The 21,280-nt window shown below is 42.2% G+C and overlaps 1 protein-coding gene across 4 annotated transcripts in view; it reads right to left on the reverse strand.

Annotated features, from left to right (window-relative positions):
- The window catches only part of TNS3 (tensin 3), a 241,567-nt gene extending 230,607 nt beyond the window's left edge, over positions 1 to 10,960 (reverse strand). For 3 of the 4 annotated variants that reach the window (XM_074830370.1, XM_074830348.1, XM_074830339.1), the window contains exon 1: positions 10,787 to 10,843. In XM_074830370.1, the coding sequence (XP_074686471.1) occupies positions 10,787 to 10,795 (9 nt within the window). In that variant the 5' untranslated portion in view covers positions 10,796 to 10,843. Of the gene's footprint in view, positions 1 to 10,786 lie in introns of all 4 variants that reach the window. The other variant, XM_074830359.1, reaches the window with a different exon arrangement.
- Between the last annotated feature and the right edge of the window lie 10,320 nt (positions 10,961 to 21,280).

Below are 21,280 nucleotides of genomic sequence, written 5' to 3' on the forward strand. Positions count from 1 at the left end.
CTGTGGGGAAACAGCAAACTGTCATGGTTTGGTGACACAGAGACTACCCCATCACTCCTTTTGAGGGTTCTGTCAGTGTTCCTTTTGTCTAGACCCTCACATCTTGAGAGTCTTCATGCTACATGTGTAAATGCATCCCTAAATAGGAATTCTTTCCAAATGAGGTATGAGGAAAGAAACACCATTCCCGTATTGCTCTGACATGGTTACACAGTGAAGAACACTACAGCTTTTGCCTTCAGATCACTGGTTTTAAAACACTACAACACACAAACCCTAAAATCCTGCAATTTTTGTTCATTTTGAGCCAAGAGATTCTATTCTTTTCCCAAGTGGGGACACACTTGATGCAACTAAAACTACCCAGAGGTCAATGGGAAATAAGTTAGGACTGACTCAGGGAAAAGTAATGGGTCAAATGTCTCATAAGCAGTTAGCAGAAGACATGCTTTTCTGTCAGAGTAACTGTGAACCTCAGCTTTCTCCTTCTTAGACAAGTTACAACCACAGGACCTGAGGGCAAGAGATCAGCCACCAGACTTCCCTCTGCATGACTTAGCCCTCCTCAAGTTAGCACTGCCACCAGTGCCACAGTGCTGGAAGAGCTGACTGAAGTGCTATACTTACAGTCATTACTTTCACATGAATCTAGCTCTTACAGTACCCATCAAAAACACTCATGTGCAAAGTAGCACTTTCCCCTGCTCAAGCACAAAGGCAAGAAGAAACTGTTCCAAATACCATAAAGAGAGGCTAAAAATACAGCCCATGCATGCATGTGCATGCACACACACACAGACATCTAGGTCCTGGTGCCACTGAGCATATGCTTAAATGAAGCCCTTGGACCACAGCATGATCACCCTGTCACTGAAGCACCATACTGAATAGATGCACTGAAAACCCATGAACTGACATTGCAATAAATCTACAGAGAGCCTTCATAAATCGTATGGGGAGCCTTCAAGGACAAAGACCCAAATGGTTTTAATTTCCCTCTAAGTGATAGCCGTAGTTAATACCAGATTTGGCAGGAAGCAGGCATTTCATGCCCGTTGGGCTTATATGGACATGAAAAAGAGTTTATGTTTGACATTTGCTTTAGAAACATAATGAAAACCTCTTGCTCTTTCAAGTCCCAAACTTGCATTAGTTTCTGAGAGTCTATTACTTTAAAAAAAGCATTTGTGGCTCTGCTTGCTTGGAGAACTGACAAAAAAGCATCAGGAGTAGGCTCTTCGTTAGTGTTCTTTAGCTGGATGACAGAGAAGAGGGAGCAACAGAAACAAGATGCTGAACAGCACATTCACTCTCTGTCCCCCTTACAACTGTTTTTCATAACTAAGAAGTGGCTTATGACATCAGACTCTGATACATCACTGGCAGTTTTCCATCAATTAACATAAAGGAAAGAATATGTAGTATTTCCACATATCGCCCCAATTCTCTCCACGTGTTTTCTCCTGGAATGTCACATACATCCATTTGCCGGGTGCCCTGGTAGCACGGCCAAACAGTATGGCAAGTATTGGTCACAGTGGAGATCCAAAAGCAACAGCCCATTTTCCATCAGCTGTGCCCCACATTCCTGCCAGACATGTAACGGAGGGCTAATGCCTCCACAGTGTCAGATGCATTTGGGGTAGGTCAGAGCTGGGAAGGTTTGTGGATGAGAGTCTTCTCAGGGCAGAATGTACAAAAGGGCCAAGGCCAGCCAGTTGTGAGAGCAGAAGGCAGCAGCTTAATAGAGCTCTTGCAAGTTCCAGAGTCAAAACATAACCAACCTGGTCCCTCCATCCCAAAATCTCTATGGGAACCAAAAAGATACATCTTCTTCTATGTGTCACAGCTCCTGAAAAAATGGCTGACTTCACACCATGTATAAGGCAGCATATATAAAGGCATAATTCAGCAGTTAAAAATTGTGACCTAAGGAAAGGAACAGCTCTGCAGTGTGCCCCAGATCCACTGTGATCATGATTTACTGCTTTATGTTGTGTTACTTAAAATTAATACACCCCAGTTTAGCCATGGGGCCAAATACATTCTAGGGTTCACAAGTAACTTGAGATATGAATAACAACCAGTGTGGGCATGTGAATACATTCACACATGTACTCTGACACATACACATGCAGATTATGTGCTGTGTTTTGTAAAAATATATGTATTAAATTTTTTTAAAACCAAAACTCTTGCTACAGAAGCTGCTCATATTCACACCCAGGGAGTAAAGATGCAATTAGGATTATCATCATAACTTAAGTGTCCAAGAAGTGACAGACAAGTCCTAGTTTTGGTGACTTCAAAGGGGATCTGGGACATAAGTAACTTTTCTTAAAGCCCACAGGGCCCAAAAGGGTTTTGGAAAACAGTAAGTCACCTCAAGGTGACTCTTTTATTATCAGCTCTCCTTAGACTTCCAACTTCAGACCAGCTGTCTGAACTTAGAAGACAGAAAAGACTGGGATGGAATAGGGGTTGGCCCTTCCTCAGAGAGGGAGTAACTTCCATGACCAGCTGGACCAGGGCCAGCAGGAAGATCTACAAACCAAGTACAACAGCATGACAAATCTGTGGATTAACAGCAGCATTGTCAGGGAGCAAGGCATGCTCAAAGCTGGTCATCACATGGGATTTGGGAATGAACTCTGTTTTCAAAAGCCAGTTCAGAAATACCGGACTGAACCGTCTCCTGACCATCATGATTTGAAGTGGACATCCTTCCCATAGCGAGCTCCTGAGGTTTGATAAAAGTCCTTACAAGAAAATGTACTGGATGGCTGATAATAAATAGGAATTTCAAAGGCTCTGACATAAACTTCACTTTACCCTATCACCCTAAAGCCTTCTTCCTTTAGATTTATGTATATGTTATAAAATGAAACAGGCCAGGAATCAATGAGAGCCCTTATTCACTTCAATTGGCTCTGGCTTCATTCATTTTTTTCTCCCCAGATCTGGAACAGCTCTGATGATAAACAATAGTGGCAGTTGACTCTCTAAAACATTTCACATTATGTTATTTGTGATAGTTGAAACAGCTGTTTGTGCCCTTAGTTCAAAAGGGGAAGATCCACAAGGCAGTGGTATTTGGCTTTAATTGCAAAGACCTTATAAAAATAAAACAAATAGCCAGGAGCCCATTATTGTAGAAAGCAGTATTGACTGATGGTTAAAGCACAGATAAACTGAAGTAAGAAGGTCTGTTACAGGCTGTGCTACCAAGTTTTTCTGGCTAAGTGTCTTTTCACCATTCCATTTATTTCATTACAGCCAAGATGAAAAAGTGCTGTGTTGTGACGGAGACAATGGAAAATCTGCAAAATTGGAATCAAAATGAGGCCTTAAAAATTCCCATACTTCTTATAAGTGACATCTGTTGTCATCTGCTTCATTTGAAAAGAACCCCTAGGATTTTACATACAAGTTTTATTTTGGATATACTACTAATTTTGAAGGTAGAGGTATTCTCAATGATCATTCGAACAGATTTCAAACAGAACTTTTAATTAAAGTAATTGTTTCAGACATAAAGCATAAAGGTGTACACGTACGTTTCAGGTGATTCTCATACTTATTCTCACTGTCCTTCTATGGTGATAAAATTTGCACTGTGCCCATCTTACAATTTGCAGTTCATTGAACAAAAAATTAGGGTTTCATAAAGACACCCCATAGTAATTCTCCAAGAAAAATGAGCTACCAGTTAAGCAGAATAATACTTTCTAACTGAGAAATTGGTGAAATAGTAGGGCAGAGAGTGCATAGAATGCTAGACAAATGCAAGAAATCCTGGACTATTTTAATGCTTTTTTTTTTAAGGCCAAAACCATTATTCAAGTCCTAAATGGGTGAGCTGCCAAACAGCATCTTGTAATGCCTTTAGCTGTCACAAAGTGGAGTCAAACTCCTCTCCGCACCATCTTGCTAGGACCTACAGAGGGCACAAACTAAGACAAAAATAATCTCAACCCCTCATACACTCTGAGAAACACCTAGCACCCAGCACTGGCCACATGCTTACTTTTAACATTCCCACTGTGTTTACTTGAGTTAGCATAGCAAAATCCTGTCCAGCTGGAAAATCTAATCCCACTTATTTTGGCTCTTTATGTATTAAAAACAGAGCAGGCTGGAAGGAGAAAATAAACAGAAAGTTAGTGCATTGCTGTCTTCTCTTCATCTGTTTTTAAGAGAAGGCCACTTCGCATTTGGGGTGTTTCTGGCCATGCGGAGGGGAAAACGTTTTCCCAGAAGTGATCAATTATGGAAAGTGGCAGGTCACATAAAATGAATTCACAACATGAAGGCAGCTGCGACATCCAGCTGCTGGGACTCAGTCTTGTCATGTACTATGTACCATAGCCTCTTCTAATGGTCAACCTAGATAGTGGGAATTCACATAAATAAAGCAGGAATACAGCATATGAGTTTACAGAGTTTCTTGCAAGCTGTTCGCTGGCTTCTAACTTAAATCTCCTTTTCCTCCCTTGGTCCCTCGCACATATGCCTCCCCAACCCAGCCCATACATAAGAAGGTTAACATGAAGAACATTGTTAGCTGCCACCCATGCTAAAGATGAAAAAGGCCCCTGAAATCTAAGTTTCATTTTCTGCGGGGTATTTGTATTTTAACTGTCAGGGCACTATATCCTCTATAAATTATTTCCTGGGCAAGAGGTATCTTCACTTGCCTGGAGTTTTTGAGCAGTCATTACCAGCTTTGTATGAGACCAAATCAGGATTCTTAAACCTTATTTATGTGTTTTATGTTGCACTAGTCGTCTCTTATAATGCTGTAAGAGATCCACAAAGAGCTGAGTTTGGCACTGAAAGTTTTGTTCCTGTGAGAGCCATAGAATCAGACCCCAATTCAGCAACTGCAGATATTTAAACATATGGGTCTATGCTATACATAAACAACTAAGCATGTTAAAGTATGAAATATCAGGGCTAAACAAGTGAAAATCTGTATCAGGATACATCACATACAGTTTCACACCCAACCACCATGTGATCTATGTACTCAGGGGAAAAAGAAGGGCAGTGGGCAAGAAAGCTGTTTTTGTAAGGGTATCTGAGAGGATGCAACAAAGCAAAAGGAAATATGAAGTAGTTATCTCTTTGGAGGAAAATACAAGAGGGCATAATGAGAAGTGTTGTTATGTTTGGGGAGGAGGGGGAAATTTATCATGACCAGCACCATACATGGGTCTCTAGGGGATTAAACATTCCTAAACTTTAATTCAGTCAAATATCTTAAGTCATCTTTAAAATTAATTCTCATGATCTAGAGATGTCAAGATCACATGAGTCTGTAAGTATTTGATTGTATAGGAACAGGCTTGAGAAATTGGTTAATGTTCATGTGCTTTGTTGAATTAAGAACGCTGCTGCTGGAGCTAAGTACACATTCGACCATGGCAGACTCAGGATGATTCCTCATCCTCTTACATGAGTAGAGCAGAGTGGAGGAGGCTAACATTCTACTTTTTCATGAGAGAGGCCAGGACTGCTCAGGCACCAGTGCTACTCAAGCATTTATTAAAATCAGCAGGAGCTCTCTGCTGTTGGAGGGCCATAGGATCTGCATCAGTCCCGAGGTCAGGAGGAAGGACCAGCTGGCATGAAGGAGAAATAGGAAAAGGAGCGTGACTCTCATTCCACATATCATAAAAAAACTCATATGTTTTGAATAACAGTTATGATAATTTAATCATCAGTTTGGATGATTAACCAACGTATATTAGTGATGGAATTGTGATCTGAACCGTCTGTGCAAAGAAACAGCTTTATGAAATGGTGGGCTGACTGAAACTATTTAACCTTCTTGCTTTTAACCAGCTAGATTTGAAGCAGATTGTACCTACAAATTCAGTTCTCATTCAACACATTCATTTCTCCCTCACTGTTCTCTGAGACTTTTATTCTATCAGTTTTCTGGGTAACCAAAGACTGTCCAAGATCCAGGAAATTTTATTTAGATAAAAAAAAAAAAACAAACAGAACCAATAACAAATTTTCTTTTTAGAATAGTACAATTTAACATTCGTGGTCTGTGGGAAGAAACAATTCTGAAATTATAAAGCAACATCAATGCTCAAAGTAAACCACAAACTCTAAAAAAAACCCAAACATGTTTTCTATTGTAAGTTTCATGGGAAAGTTGTTCATCTTATGTGATGAGGGCAGTAACTGAGCCATTTGGGGACTTTCTCTTTCCTACTATTCACTTAATAATCTTCCAAAAAGTAAAAGTGTTTTAAATCCTTCTTTGCTTACCAGGTTTCCTCTAAGAAATTATTTTTGTTAAGTTTTGAAGCTGAATTTATTTTTCTAAAAAATCTTTACTTCCCTCTTGCTGAAAACCACTGTAAAACTGGATTAAAATGACTGAAAACTATCCAGCCCATTTTCCACAGGACATATCACAGCTGTCAGACAGAAGGCAGGATACTGAAGTGAAGATGTAATTCTTTCCAGTAACAGCCATTATGTTTCAGTGTACTTCACCTATCTGAGACCACTTGGGAACCTAACTGATAGGGCAGCTAAAATTGCTTCAGGTTTTTGAAAAGCTTTTTCCTTTCCTTAGTCATTAAACTTATGATAGACACCTTGCACTTAAGGAACCAGACATTGTGCTAAAGACCTTGAAAAGAATTTCAGTTGCATACTGTGACGTTGTCTGTATTAGGCTAGCTTCCACCTTCCTCAATTCTCATGTACTAAATAATGTTAGCAACAGGGACATCCATAGATTAATTAACCTGACTGGTTAAATAATATTAATGGAGTGGGAACAAGATACATAGTTTAAGGGGTTTCCCATCTACTACGATAATAAAAATGGTGCTACTTTCTTCCAGGATGTATTCATTAGATGAAAGAACACATTTATTAACAAAAGGGTGATTGGCCCACAGGATTCATCAGCTTCTTGAACAGGATTTGACTAATAATGCCCCCACTGGATGGGTCTTCTACAGTTGTCATCACCTTGGCCTGCAATTTGCACTGAGGACCTAGCTCTGGCAAAAAAAAAAAAAAAAATCTTAAGGATTCTTCTTGTTTTATTCTGACTTTTCTGTTTCATAACACAATACAGGAAATGATGCTAAAGACTTCTGAGCTTGTGGGCATTTTGGGCCAATGCTGCTATTTGCTTAGTATTCAATCCAAAAACCCTTTAAAATCTTTCTTCCTGGAAGAACTACTTTTCTTCCTATTCTTTCCATCTGTACAAATAAGTCATCAGTAGCAGAAGCCAGAATATGCCTGCAGGGAGATTATGGACTGTGTTAATATTGGTGACCACTCTCTGATGTAGAGTAGCATCCTCACATTTGCACGTTTTCACCCAGAGTCAGAGCTACTAAGACATAATCTGGAAGCCTCCTCTACAGAGAAGACAGTATTTTGGACTGTCCTTTATCCTTGCTCTGCACAAGTGACAACTCATTACCTAAAAAGCAATATGCTTCAGTGGAAAAGCATTACACTGAGGAACAGAAAACCTGAAGTCTTTTATTTATTTGCTGAGCAACTCTGGAAAAGTTACTTTATTTACTTTATTTTACACTTCAGTTTTCACTATTGCTTTCTTGCTTGCTGATACAAGAGAGCAGGACTGATACACCTTTTTTGTTCTTCAAGATAATATCAGCAATGCAAAACACAAGTGTTTTTAATCATAAAATGTTATGAGCTGTAAAAACACCAGTCCTTGAATGGAAATTATCAGGAACTATATGCAAACAAGTTCCTAACTCCCACACTCAACTTCCAAGAAAAAAAACAACATCAGAAGAATTGCTCCTCTAAGAAGGTTGACCTCACTAAAGATTGTCCAGGGAGTCAGCCCACCCTTACAATATTATACACACAAAAAAAAAAATTTAAATACACGGTTGAAAAGTAAAGGTTAAGACAACGAGTTCTCAGGTAACAGTGGGATCTGCTCAGGAAGGACTGCCTACAGAAACTGAGCTAGGCTGGTGCTTGCATTCAGTCCTGACTCCAGCCCAGACTGAATGGGGAATTCAACAGTCACTGTCAGAGCAGTCCCTCACAGAAAGCTGATAAATCACCTGAGGATGAGACCTAACCAAAAAACTTAATTGCAAACCTGTGGCATTAGTGCCAATTTTGTTAACTTAATTCCACTGATTCCAAGAGAAAAATACTTGTGTAGTATAATCATGCTAGAAAAATCTACCCCTCCCCTTGAAAATACAAAACAAACCAATCCCCTCACTTTAAAACACCTTCCTAGAGTCAAACGTATGCTATTTTCCCCTCACCTCTGTGTTAAGACCTTCTGGCATATTCTGAGGCAGAATGTCTAATGTTACAATTATTTCAACCACCCAGTGGCAGAAATTCAGATGGCCTATTGTATAATTATATATCTTCCTGCTGGAAAAGAAAGATCAATAGAAATTCAACAATATAGAAAGCTCATATTTTTAAGCTGTTGCTTGTTGCCTCCCTTTTCATGTTCCAGATGTAAAATAAAGCCACTGATGTTAATACATCCTGCCCACATGCTTTCTGTTCCATAATAGCAGCATAAATTGGAGCCTATGCCAGCTTTGTAGACTACTCCATCATTTGAACTCATTTTATAACCAATATTTTGAGAATTACTGGCCCAGCTTCCCCTATCACTCATACTAATTTAAAACTGATGAAATGCAATTGGTTTCAGAGAAGAAACTCTTGATTTATACTAATATATAATAAGAGAAGAATGCAGACCATCCATTTCATATAACCTGGTATGAGGGTGGTGAAACTCTGCTTAGCCCCAGCAGTCCCTGCTATATCCCTATGTGGTGCTAAGGAAACCACCAGATTTCTTTATCTTGTTGCTTGGTGTTACCCTCTCCCTCTCCTTTTAAGTGTCACAGAAAGAGGAGTTTAAGATCGTTTAGCTTGTTCTTTTGCTTCTGGGTTCAATACTCAGGGTTCACTCGACCCTTCAGGATATCTTAACAAGGAAAGCAAGAATCAAGAACAAACTTGGAAGTAAAATCTAGCTTAAAACGTGTTACTTCTAAGCAATATTAATAACGTTAATTAGCTGGAGAGCCCTCTGAGCAGCAGACTCTCAACTAGCAGCCCCAGGCAGCCACAAAGAAGAGCGGGAACCAAAGTGTGGTGGGGCAAAACTGTCACGGTGAACAGGTCCCACAGCAGTGTGACACTGTTGCTGAGCAATAGGGTTACCCATCCCTAACTAAGTCCTAGTAATATAAGCGCTGACATGAAAGAGAGAAGAAGGCATGGCTTTTGCTCCCAAAGTCATATAGTGTGGAACATTTTCTTAATGTGTGTCAAGAGTATCCAGCAAAATTGGGGTCCTGGTGCCAACGGAGTCACTGCGCAAAGGACCAATCTTCCCTCTAGTAAAGCATGCTTCATTAAGATTCTAAACAGACTCACTGTGCTGGAGCTAAGAGTTGCTAGAAAATTGATATTAATCCCTGGGAAAAAAAAAAAAAAAAAGTTTGTTACAATAATTTATCTTTCCATTGTAACATTACGATTTTCAGGTTTAATATTGTGCCTAAGGTCACAGGTTAATGTTTCTTTGGCAAGAGATCACTGGCGATCATTGTATATGCTTTCAAATGGAATAAAGCTCCTTCTACTTCTGAGAGAAAGCAAAAAATGCAGCCCTTTAAATGAGTTACTTGTCTACAACTGAACGCTGGCCATCTTACACCTCAGAGGAAAGCAATTCTGGCAGGAAAACATACACTCGGATATTTCCTTGGCGGCTTTTTATAATAAAATGGTTATTTAAAGCTGCTTGGTTTGAAATGTTAGACACGAAAGTGATAGAGATGGTTTCACAGATAGGGTGGACATGAGATGGTCAAAGTAAAGATTATTTAGTGCATATACCCACAGTTTACCACTTGTGTGGTGTATTTTCATTAATTTCTGGGAAACTAATCCTAAAAGGTTTCAACAGAAATGGTATGTTTTCAGAAGGGATTTGAAATGAAAGAGGTTGTTCACTTAAGCATCCAAGAGGAGAGAGAGACTGCTATAGTGTGCCGAACCCGAGTCAGCAAATTTAAACACATGCGTAAAATGAACTGAAATCCGGTGTCGAATCGAGCTTTCGGAGGTAACCCAGAAGGAAGCGCACGGAACTTCAAAGGTCCAGAGGTTTGCTTAGCAAACCAGAACTAGAGATGCTTGAATGAGCCTCTGGAATGAGTTGCGTGGCGCTGAGCCTCGGCTCACGCTCCGGAGAGGTTTCTGGCACTTCCGAGCCGCAGCTGCGCCGAGGGGCTGCGCCCAGGGGCTGCTCCTTCGGCAGCTCCTCTGGTTTTGTCCACAGGCATAAAGTCACAGGGAACCCGGCACCGAAACCAAATGGGTGCGAAAGCAGAACTGTTTAAAGCTGATCGAACTTTCATACCCGTGAGCAGTCGGTACGCGTACTGCAGGATGACAAACCCATCCTCATTTTCGGGCCCCTCTTTTCCGTGACTGCCCCGCAAAGCGCCCGAGGCGGGCGCTGGGAGGTGACGCGGCGCGTTCCCACGGACGCGGGACGCTCCGCTCCGCCGCGCCGGCCGCAGCCCCTGCGCGCAGCCCCGGGCGGGGGTTACGGGGGGCGCCCAGGCGCCGCCCCGCGCACCCGCGCCACCGCGGCCGCGCACGCCCCGAGCCCGGCCCGGCGCGGGTGGCCGCGGCCTCGGCGGCGCCGCCACCCGCCCCGCTGTCCCTTCCGCGCCGGCGCTGCGGAGCCCGCCCCGCGTACCTGTTCCATCGCCTCGGCCTCTGCCGGCGCCGAGCGGTGGCGGGGCAGGGGCCGCAGGTCCCTCCCGCGGCGCGCCAGGCTCGCCCGGCCGCCCATGGGGCGCTCCCGGCCGCTCCTCGCCCTCAGCGCGGCCCCGGGGCTCGGCGCTCGGCTCAGCCGCCGCCGGCAGCCATGAGCCCGCCGCCGGGGCTGCGCTCCCCCGGCTCCCGCTGCTGCTGGTGCTGGTGGTGCTGCCGCCACCCTCTCGGCCGCTCCCCGAGCCTCTGCCCCCTCCGCTCCCCCTTTTGTTACCGGGCTCCCCCGCTGACCGCACCGTGCCCCCGCCGGGGCCAGGACGGCAAATCAGAGAGCCGGTGCCGAACGCCCTGTCTCCAGCTGGGGAAACTGAGCCTTCCCTATCCTGGTGGGAGGGTTTTTGGATCACTGAGCGGTATGGATACAATAACAACGAAACTAATAACTCGCCACACAGTCCGCTTCGGAGGGCGCGCTGCTTTTGTGCAGAGGCAAAGGGGCTTTCCAGCCATCGGTCCCCCAAGCAAGCTGAGAGCGCCCGAGTAACTCGAGAGAGAGAAATGCGTATTTAAAGTTGACGCCAAGAATGACTTTGAAAACAGTTTCAGAAGGGGAGAACCTACAGGAATTTCCTGCTGCTTTGTGCAGCCTGCCCGCCTGCCTACATGAATTCATTCCCTTTAGTTTGCAGCAGAACTCACTCTCCCAGCCCGCCAACGGGTGCGCGCTGCCGAGCGAGCGGCGGGACGGACAAACCCTGGGCTGGAAGCACGGCGCTGGCACCGCGAGCGCGGAGTCAGGGGCTCTGCTGCCTTCTCTGCCGAAGACGTTTGCTATGCTGTGCAATTTAAGTTTGCAGAAACGTGCTGTAACTTTGCATGGTTTAATTCTTACATCTCCAGCTTTAGGAAAGGCAGAGCCGCCTTACGCACAATGCTGAGAATCTGTGGCTCCCACCATGACCTGAGGGCGTAACACTGGATAACATGCTGCTGTAATTAAGGGATCATGGGCAGCAACTTTCCGCTGTCTTCTCTTTGGGTTTCCAAGTTTCCTCCTCTGCAAAAAAAACGACACTGTATAAATCAGTGCTTCCCTGACTCTGACGTGCCCTGAGAAGTTCAAGACGCATTTACTTGACTGTTACGCTGCAAAAGATGTCTGTAACTGACGAGCAGAGAGAGTTCATTACCTATTTCCAAACATTTGAATTTCACTGCTCTAGCAGAGGCATCTTAAAATAGATTTGGAGCAACTGGGTCGATCAGTTTTGTGTTTCCTCAAGGAACAGAAGAGATGAGAAATCATTTCTAAACATTTGTGTTGTGATAACATCTGGAATGTTATGATTTAGGTCAAAACAATATGTCTTTTGTACAGCTAAAAAGGAAAAATAATTAAATGGTTTTTAACACTATAATTATTTATTTGTACCGTTTGGATGTTCTAATTGAGTACTTGGCCCCCATTATGCCAGGCACTGGACTTCAAGTAACTTAAGTCATTTTACTTCATAAAATTAAATGGTCTTCTGCATGAAGGGGTTCAGGTATACGCTGAGTAGCATACATGGGGTCATTTCTGGGCTGTCAGCTTATTTTTCACTGTATACATCTTCCGCTGTTCCCCTCCCCCCCACACCTTGCCTGAACTCTGTGTTCAGAGTCTGAATGCACAAATGGGTTATTTCTGCAGGATGAGGAATAGATTAAGGGAGAAGAGGTCATTGTACAGGAAGAGCTATTCTTAGATAACTTGAAGGTCTGATATCATCATGTAAGCTTTTCCCTGACAAGTCACAAATCATGACTAATGAGCTGTATTTGAAGTATCCCAAACTGACTGGAGTCATAATATGAGAATGTGTATGCAAAGGTGACGTTTATGAGCTAGTCAAAAGCAACCGCTACAACTGGCAGTTGTACTGGCTCGTCCACTCCAAGGGGAGTTCAGCTGGTCCTTGCTGACTGATCCACAAATAAAAGGTAGGAAGAGGAGAGAAAAGTCAGTATTGTTACTTTTACAGTATAGGAATGGCTATTGACAGTTTTGAAATCCCTCTGCAGAAATGAAATGGTATAAATGTAGAAATGTCAACCCCTTCTGAAAGACTTTTCACTGTTCTACCTTATTGGAATGATCACTTCCATCGCATTAGTGCTTTGACCCTACTTTTAGTTACTGTCATCTTCTAAATATGACTTGGTATGTGTGGAAGGGTTTGAAAAGCTTACCTAATCAAGCCAATGTTTCTGATGGTTCTGCTGATTGTTCTGGTTTGGTTTGGTTTGTGTTTGGTTTTTTTTAACCAGTATTTGTTTTCTCAAAACCAAAGTAGAATCAAGAATTAGAAGGGGACAGAGAGTCATGCTGCTGGTAGATAACTAAGGTTATAGCATTCTTGACTAGTGCTCCTACTTCCCTTTGTATATAGATTCTTGAAATGCAGCTCAGCAGCTTGTCAGCTAACCTTCCAAAATAGATCACAGAACTTTATTACAACTTTCTTTAACAGAGGTAACCAAGAGCATTTTGGGACTCAAATGCCAAGTTCTCCTCTGGATTGGTCGTTGACTCTGGCACCTGTATGCAAAAATATTCAGTCGTTATTTGTTCATAATTAGAAGGGAATTTTATCTGTGGGTTCCACAAGGTGGTGACCCTGTCCTTGACATGTCAAAAGCTCTCAACTTCCATTAACTGGTAATTCAGGAAACTCATTACCACAAAACTGATCCAGTGCAGTACCTGCAATTAAAAGGGTGTCTTTTTAAAGAAAGCAGTAAATGTGGTTTTATTTATAGGAGGAACAGGCACGCATTCATGTCCCATCATTATTTAAATAAATAGAAATGGAAGAAAGAGTTTCCTTTTCAGTCCCTCTCCTACTTCCTCCACCATTGTTAGCAGCTAGAAAAGATGGGTTTCAGCCTTGTCACTAGCAAAACCAGTGGGAGGTTGGGGAGGACCAAGGAGTGTGGGGAAAGGAGTAACAAAAAATGCACAGATGTGTAGTGATTTCAAATTAACTAACTGTGGCTAAGACATCACTTCCTAGAGAATAATGACCACAGCCCAAGGCAAAGCTGTGTTAGCATCAAGTCTGCCATTAACTCTCCAGGAAATGCACCAGTCTGAAGTCATTAATGAAATTATAGCCAGTTATTTGGTGGGAGAGGGATTAGTCAGGCAAGAGGAACATTTTCCTTGTGGTGCCATTATTTTTACTGAGCAGCACAAAAATTATATTCATTTCATGACCCTGCTTCTGTGTTGGAACATCTACAGAGAAAAAAAATGAATTGCACAGAAGTTATTTGAAATTCTTTCAAAAGCTCAAGGAATTTTTAGCATTGTTGCAATGGGAACAGGAGCAGCTCCTAAATTTTGCACATATTGTCAGGGTTGTGCAATTCTCAGCCTTCTGTTCTTCAAATACTTAGCTGCCCTCTGTACTGAACAGTTTTGTTATTACAGTGTATGGCTGCCAAAAGACTCCCATTAGCCTTAGCAGTATGTGTTAACAGGCTGTTTCTTATTATTCAGATTATCTGGACATAACAAAAAATATGTTTTTAGAAGAAAAATGGCAGTCATCTCATTCTGCTTGAGCTAAGAAAAAATAAGTATTAAATAGGATAGATCGATCTCTGACAGCTTTGAACGAAGCTCAATCAACAGTGTTCTGTGAGAGCAATAATACATCGCATTTGATACATAGTGCTTTAAATGGCACAATCTAAGAGCCAAGTAAAAATAAGAAGGAATGTGCTCTTCTGTAACACTTCACATTTTTCAAAGTCTGCACAAACAGTACTGCTTTTCGGTAATTTGTTTAGAGTACCCTCCAGTTCTAAAGACTGAAGAAACTAAGTACTGTCTTCTGGAGGAGGTAAAATGGTACCTCGGCTATGCAGAGTCATACCTAGACCCTCTGACACCACTGGAATGAGAGAATGATGCACTGGTGTCAGTCACAAGCCCCAAGTCTGATAACTGTGCAAGAGCAGCACTGCTGTTAATAATTTTTCCAAAAAGCTGTTTTTTCCTGAGAAGTAATGTGAGCATGCAGACTTGAGGGAAAATTAGGTTTATCAGGTTTAATATTTCCAAAGTGAATTCCAGACTCAGTATAATAATCATTAATACTAACTTATCACAGAATCACAGAGTGGTTGAGGTTGGAAAGAACCTCTAGAGGCCATCTGGTCCAACCTTCTTGATCAACCAGGACCACCTAGCAGCAATTGTCCGGGACCACATCCAGACAGCTTTTGAATATCTCCAAGGATGGAGACTCCACCACCTCCCTGGGCAACCTCTCACAGTGCTTGGCCACCCTCACAGTAAAAAAACATTTCCTGATGTTCAGAGGAAACCTCCCATGTTTCAGTTGGTGCCCATTGCCTCTGATCCTGTCACTGGGCATCATGGAAAAGAGCCTGGCTCCGTCCTCTTTGCACCCTCCCTTCAGGTATTTATACACATTGATGAGATCTCCCTGAGCCTTCTCTTCTCCAGGCTGAACAGTCCCAGCTCTCTCAGCCTTTCCTCAAGGGAGAGATGTGCCAGTCCCTTCATCATCTTCATGGCCTTTCACTGGACTGTTTCCAGTACGTCCATGTCTCTGTTGTACTGGGGAGCCCAGAACTGGACACAGTACTCCAGGGGTGGCCTCACCAGTGCTGAGTGTAGAGGGGAAGGATCGCCTCCCTCAGCCTGCTGGCAGTACTTTGCCTAGTGCAATACTGGTAGGCTCCTCTGCTGCAAGTGCACATTGCTGCCACATGTCCAACTTGATGTCCAGCAGGATCCCCAGGGCCTTTTCTGCCCAAGCTGCTTTCCATCTGGGTGGCCTGCAGCATATACTGGTGTGTGGGGTTGCTCCTCCCCAGGTGCTGGACTTCGCAATTCTCCTTGTTGAATTTCCCAAGGTTTCTGTCAGCCCATTTCTCCAACCTGCTGAGGTGGTACTGGATGGCAGCATGCCTGTCTGGTCTATATCAGCTACTCCTCCCAACTTTGTGTCATCAACAAACTCACTGAGGCTACACTCTGCCTCATCATGCAGATCACTAACAAAGATGTTAAACAGGACTGGAGCCAGTATTGACTCCTGAGGTACACTGCTGCTTACCAGCCTCCATCTAGATTTCATGCCACCAATCACCACCCTCAGGGCCCGTCCATGCAGCCAGCTTTCAATTCACCTCACTGCCTGCTCATCCAGCAACAGCTTCAAGGGGCTGTAAGACTCTTATGGGAGACAGTGTCAGCGACCTTACTGAAGGCCCAGTAGATGCTAGCCACTGCTCCCCCCTCATCTACCAGGTGCATCAGTTCATTGTAGAAGGTTATCAGGTTGGTCAAGCATGACTGCCCCTTGGTGAAGCCATGCTGACTACTCCTGAGGAGTTTCTTGTCCTTCATGTGCTTGGAAATGGTTTCCAGAATGAGCTGCTCCATCACCTTCCCAGGAATCAAGGTGAGGCTGACCAGCTTGTAGTTCCCTGGCTGGCTCCTCCTCGCCTGACTTGAAGATAGTAGCGACATTTTCTTTCCTCCAGTCTTCAGGCACTTCTCCCAGCCACCATGACTGAGCAAAGATTATTGAGAGTGGCCTTGCAATGACACCTGCCAGCTCCCTCAGCACTCATGGGTGCTTCCCATCAGGATCTGTGGATTTATTTCAACAGAGGTTACTATATGTTACACTGGTTGGCTCTGGTACCAGCAACATCTTATGCTGGTAGCAGTAAAGAACTCTGCCATGGCGGGACTGATACCCTGGCTATCCTAATCAGGTTCTAGATCTGAATACAACATGAGTGTGAGGGAGGTGGAATAAAATAAGCCTGAATCTCATCTTGACACACAGATGGGTGAACTGTACATTAGAACCAGAAATGGAAATTTCTCCAAGACAAGTATAGCCTCTTACATCATCAAAATTCCTCTAATTCCTCTGTCCCTCTAATAAGTAACATTATTACTGAGATACTTTTAAAAACTTATGAGCTTTGTTTAGAAAAAAACCTGTGTGAACATAATTCCCATCAAGAACTGAGAACTGAATCTCCATGACCCGTTTATCCAAGACCTGTAACTAGGCTGGGTCACAACCTGAGACCGACATATGCAAATAAACTAATTCCTGTGGATTGTTTTGGAGAAAGAAGTGAATAAATTTCACATCAAAAAGAAACACTCTGGCCGTTCTCTTATCTCTATCCACTACCTCCATTAACCTCTCCTTTGATACCCCAAAAATAAAACCTAACCAAAAGAATTTTTTCCGCAGAGGGGCCAACATTAAAAGGCTTCAGAAAAGATGTAATTAATTGTGCTCTGTTATTCAGCTGCAGGAACACCCCTTTCCTGCTCTGCCATCCGATTATGGGGGGGAGCACTGCTCTTTCACCCCAAGCCAAAAATGTGGGAGGTTGAAAAAGGACAGACAGATGTGGCAGACTTAACAACTTCACTATGTCTGGGAAACATAATGAAAAGACATGTGTTTTATAATCCCAGTATATGTGCCTGAAAAGATTAGAAAGAAAAGGAGGTTATGCTAAACCATTTAAACTGCTCCCTGTATAGTTATGTCCTTAACTCTCCCACCCCAAATAAGGCCTCACCCTGAAAGTAAATAAGCCAAGAGTACCGTCTTTTGTCAAAAGCCACTTTACAGTGGGACTCACACAGCAGAAAGGCAAACCTCTGCATAAATGCAGATCTGAATGATAATTGTTCAGGTTTTGTGTTTGTTCTTAAATCAGCTTAGCTATTCATGAAAAGTAAGAACAGATACTTAAAACTTACTTTGTTATACTGATGAAAACATTAGCCAAAAGCTCTGGTGGTACCTTGAAAAGAAAGGAAAGTTTAAAAAGCCCCAACATGTTACATAACTGTGCTGGATTTCCAAGAAAAACACACAGCCATGCAACAGACAGTTAATGTCTGCAAAATTCCACATCTCTTTTAAAATGCCCTCTGGGGCCAATTTAATATTTTCCAGACCCTTCCCCTTCCCCCCCCCCACCTCCCCCCATTTGATAAAAACCAGCAGTGAAATATCAGGAAATGGTCCTCAGCTGTGGTAATGTTTTCATTTGCCCAGAGTCCGAGCTTTTGAGCTGTTCCCCAGCCCCTCTGCCCCAGCCTTCTGGTGCTTTTGGCATTCCAGGAGCAGGCAGGTGACTTGGGCTTGCTCTCTGTCAGGCTTTCGTTACTCACAGCCAAACTCGGCTCTGCAGGCTGCCTTCAGGAAAAAAAAAAAACCAAAAACGATGCATGCAAACAGTGGGTCTGCAGAACTGAGGACAGTTTATACAAACTGCTCCCTGCGAGCTGACAATAAACTTTCCCCTTGCAAAGCTGTCTGCCCGCTCCTAAACATATCATCAAAGCCACCCTTTCTCCTAAGTGTATGATCAAAAACACCCTTTCCAAAGACATTTGCTTACTTACGACAAAGGAAAAAAGAGTTTGATATGTTTATCCTGTTATTTTTAAAGAAAAAATATTTGTTTCTACTTGAAGGTGTTTAGCTTTTATGGCGTCCCATGGGTTGTTGAACAAGTAATAAGATATGCAGGTTCAGAACAGCACCACTAATTAAGTCTTACAAACGTATGAGAAAAAATACACAAGAGGAAGAAGGAGAGAAAAGAGATTTCAAAGTAAAACAAAAGAATATGCATTATGTACATATGGACAAGATATATGCATTATACTGCAGGCCTCAAACTGCAAGCACTTACACTGTGTGTAATACTGCTCTTGAAGTAGGTTCCAGTGTGAGCTACCCTGGTAATTTTATTTGTGTGTGTATTCATGTGGCTCTTTTGCAAAGCTGTCAGGCAGGCTCCTTGATCTGGACAGCAGAAAAGCCACAAACAATGGGGTCTGATTAACTGTGAAGGCCACAACCTTAACCTTTGAAAGTCACTATTCCTCTGCTTTCAGTCACCCAGGAATATAGCAGCAAGTCTGTATGTGTTGCTCTTTCTTTCCACCAATCCCCTCTCAAGAGTGACAACTGAAGAGGCTGGGAGAGCCCTTGCCCTCTCCACACTTGGCCATCTTCAAGTGAATCCCAGCTTGATGCCAAGTCTTCACCTTTGTCTTTCACTTACCTGGAAAGAGAGGTGGAAGAAAGAGAGCCTGATCCATGCCAGACCAAAGGGTGTACACTCATCACCTCACTCAGCTGCTTCTGGAGCCTCGAGTCACACAGCACTACCTGTGCAAACTAACTAGGTTTTGTGTGAATGCACATGTGCTGGCTCAAGGGATAAAACCGCCCCCTCCAATTTTACCCTTATCTTTTCTCATCTTTGTAGTTTTGCATCTAAGTCCCTTTGACTCATGCAAACCAATGTGGTTGTATTGTCTGTTCCTATAATCCATATGCTCCTGAATTATCCCAGATATCTTGCTTGCCAAATGCAAGGTCAAAAAACTTTCATTGCAGACACAAAACCTCAAAGACAGCTGACGTAAGGACATCAAGAGAGACTGTAGCAGGATAGGTTTAAGATGGATGTGCTGAGCTGAAAGCAGTCCATGTCTTTTAGCTGCTTCAAGTTTCATAATTTCCTAGTGTGGGTATGTTAGAAATCAAGTTTTGCAGAAAAATGAGGAAAACAAATGGGGATATGCTTTAAAGTCATACAAACAAGCCCCACACGGCCATCCCCCCATAATCCTAGTACTGCAAAAATCTCAGAACTGATCTGACTGTGTAACTGCAGCCTGGGACATTTACTCACCACTACTAGAGCAGCAATGCCAACATTTGTTTAGTTACTTTATTCCCAACTATTCCATTGCAATTTCTAGGACATATTCGAATTTCCATTTTAAAAAAGTTAAGTCATTATTTCCGCTACTTGGACACCGTCAAATAGCAAAATGTTTAGGCTTTTGCACATCCTAATAGTATATGAATAACCAATCAGGTTATGTAAAGAATGAGCTTTCTATATCTCATGCAGGCTATCCATAATTTCTAAATTTGCCTGAATTCCAAATAAAAAACCCCAACCGTACCATGTTCAAAAATCTCCATTTAAAAAAGCCACATTTTTAATTATACAGCTTGGGGATGGGTCTCAAAGTATGCTTTTTTTCAGCAGAAACAAACGCTGTCATTTGGTTTTGATTTTTTAATCCCCAATGGTAAAGTCAATGAAACGTATCTCCAAAAATAAGAAGTTAAAATGCTCAACTAAAAAATGTCCAAAGTCAGAACTGTAGTTCCCAAATCAAAATTCCAAAGAAAATTACCTACTTTTATTAAGCATTTAATTTAAAATGTAACCATGTGTCAAAGTTTTACCTTCTAACTTTGTACAGAATAATTTATTGTCTTAAAATTTTAAGGGTAGAAAGACTGATTAAAAATCATTGATTATAGTGAAACTAAGTCTTTGCAGACAGACTGTGTCTAGATCTGAATCAAAGAAATAATTAAGATCTTGAAAGATTTAAAGTGTTTTTTCCCCAGACGGTCTAAGACACAGAGACTAATTTTGTTGAATGCCACTGAGATCCAAGAAGAAATAGAGTTAGTTGCAAGGGTCCATACAAATTCCTTAATTCATCTAATTTTAGTGTGGCAAGTTTCACATTAGGGGGTCACATCCTGCATCCCTTGTTCCCCCAAAAGCTCATTGAAGTTTCCTTGCAATGCTGAATGACCAGACTCTCAGATTGTTTAGATATCTGGCTGAGTGCAAATAGTAAGCAACATATGGAAGTGAGTTTGTATTTCTTTGTTCAGTTGTCATCAAAGATAGATTGGGGTCAACCACCTAAGACTTATGTTCATTCCAATGGTTAATACAGGCTATGTTTTTCCTGCATGCCTCTACTTTGTTTACAAAGTAAAAAGAATTAAAGAAGGTAATAAAGCACTAAGTCTGCAGAAAATATCCTTGCTGCATCTTTTCTTACAATATCTTCTGCAAATGTGCTTGGAAAGTAGTAAAACAATTACAGTAGACAAAAAGTTTAATTGTGAAAGATGAGAAAAAGTATTTAAGTATTCTGTTCCCTTTTCAATACTTGACCAATTGAGTTTTATTAGTGGCCTTAAGTAGACACTTGTAAAACTTGTACCACTGAGGACGGCTTAGACCTTCTGCAAATTGAACCACTTGTTAAGAAGTCTAGTTTTAATCATCCCCAATTTTGTGTTGAACCTGTCTAATCTTGTTTCCTATTTTGTGAGGGTGGCATAACACTGCAGTATCTTTCACAGTAAATACAGTTAAGTTGAATTAATCAGTGTTTCCGCAACAGTTTGAGAATTCCAAATGAAAAAAAGCCTGTAAAAACAAAAATTAGTTATTCTTGCAAATCCACTAAGATGTATCCTTAGGGATCTGAAAGTAGTTTTTAAATCTGTGTGGCCCAAGTGAGGTGGAGAGAGGATGAGGGGAAGGAGAATCAAAGGGTTTCTTTTTTGCT

The sequence above is a fragment of the Strix aluco genome, chromosome 1 (genome assembly GCF_031877795.1).
Source record: "Strix aluco isolate bStrAlu1 chromosome 1, bStrAlu1.hap1, whole genome shotgun sequence".
In the NCBI taxonomy this organism is placed as follows: Eukaryota; Metazoa; Chordata; class Aves; order Strigiformes; family Strigidae; genus Strix; species Strix aluco.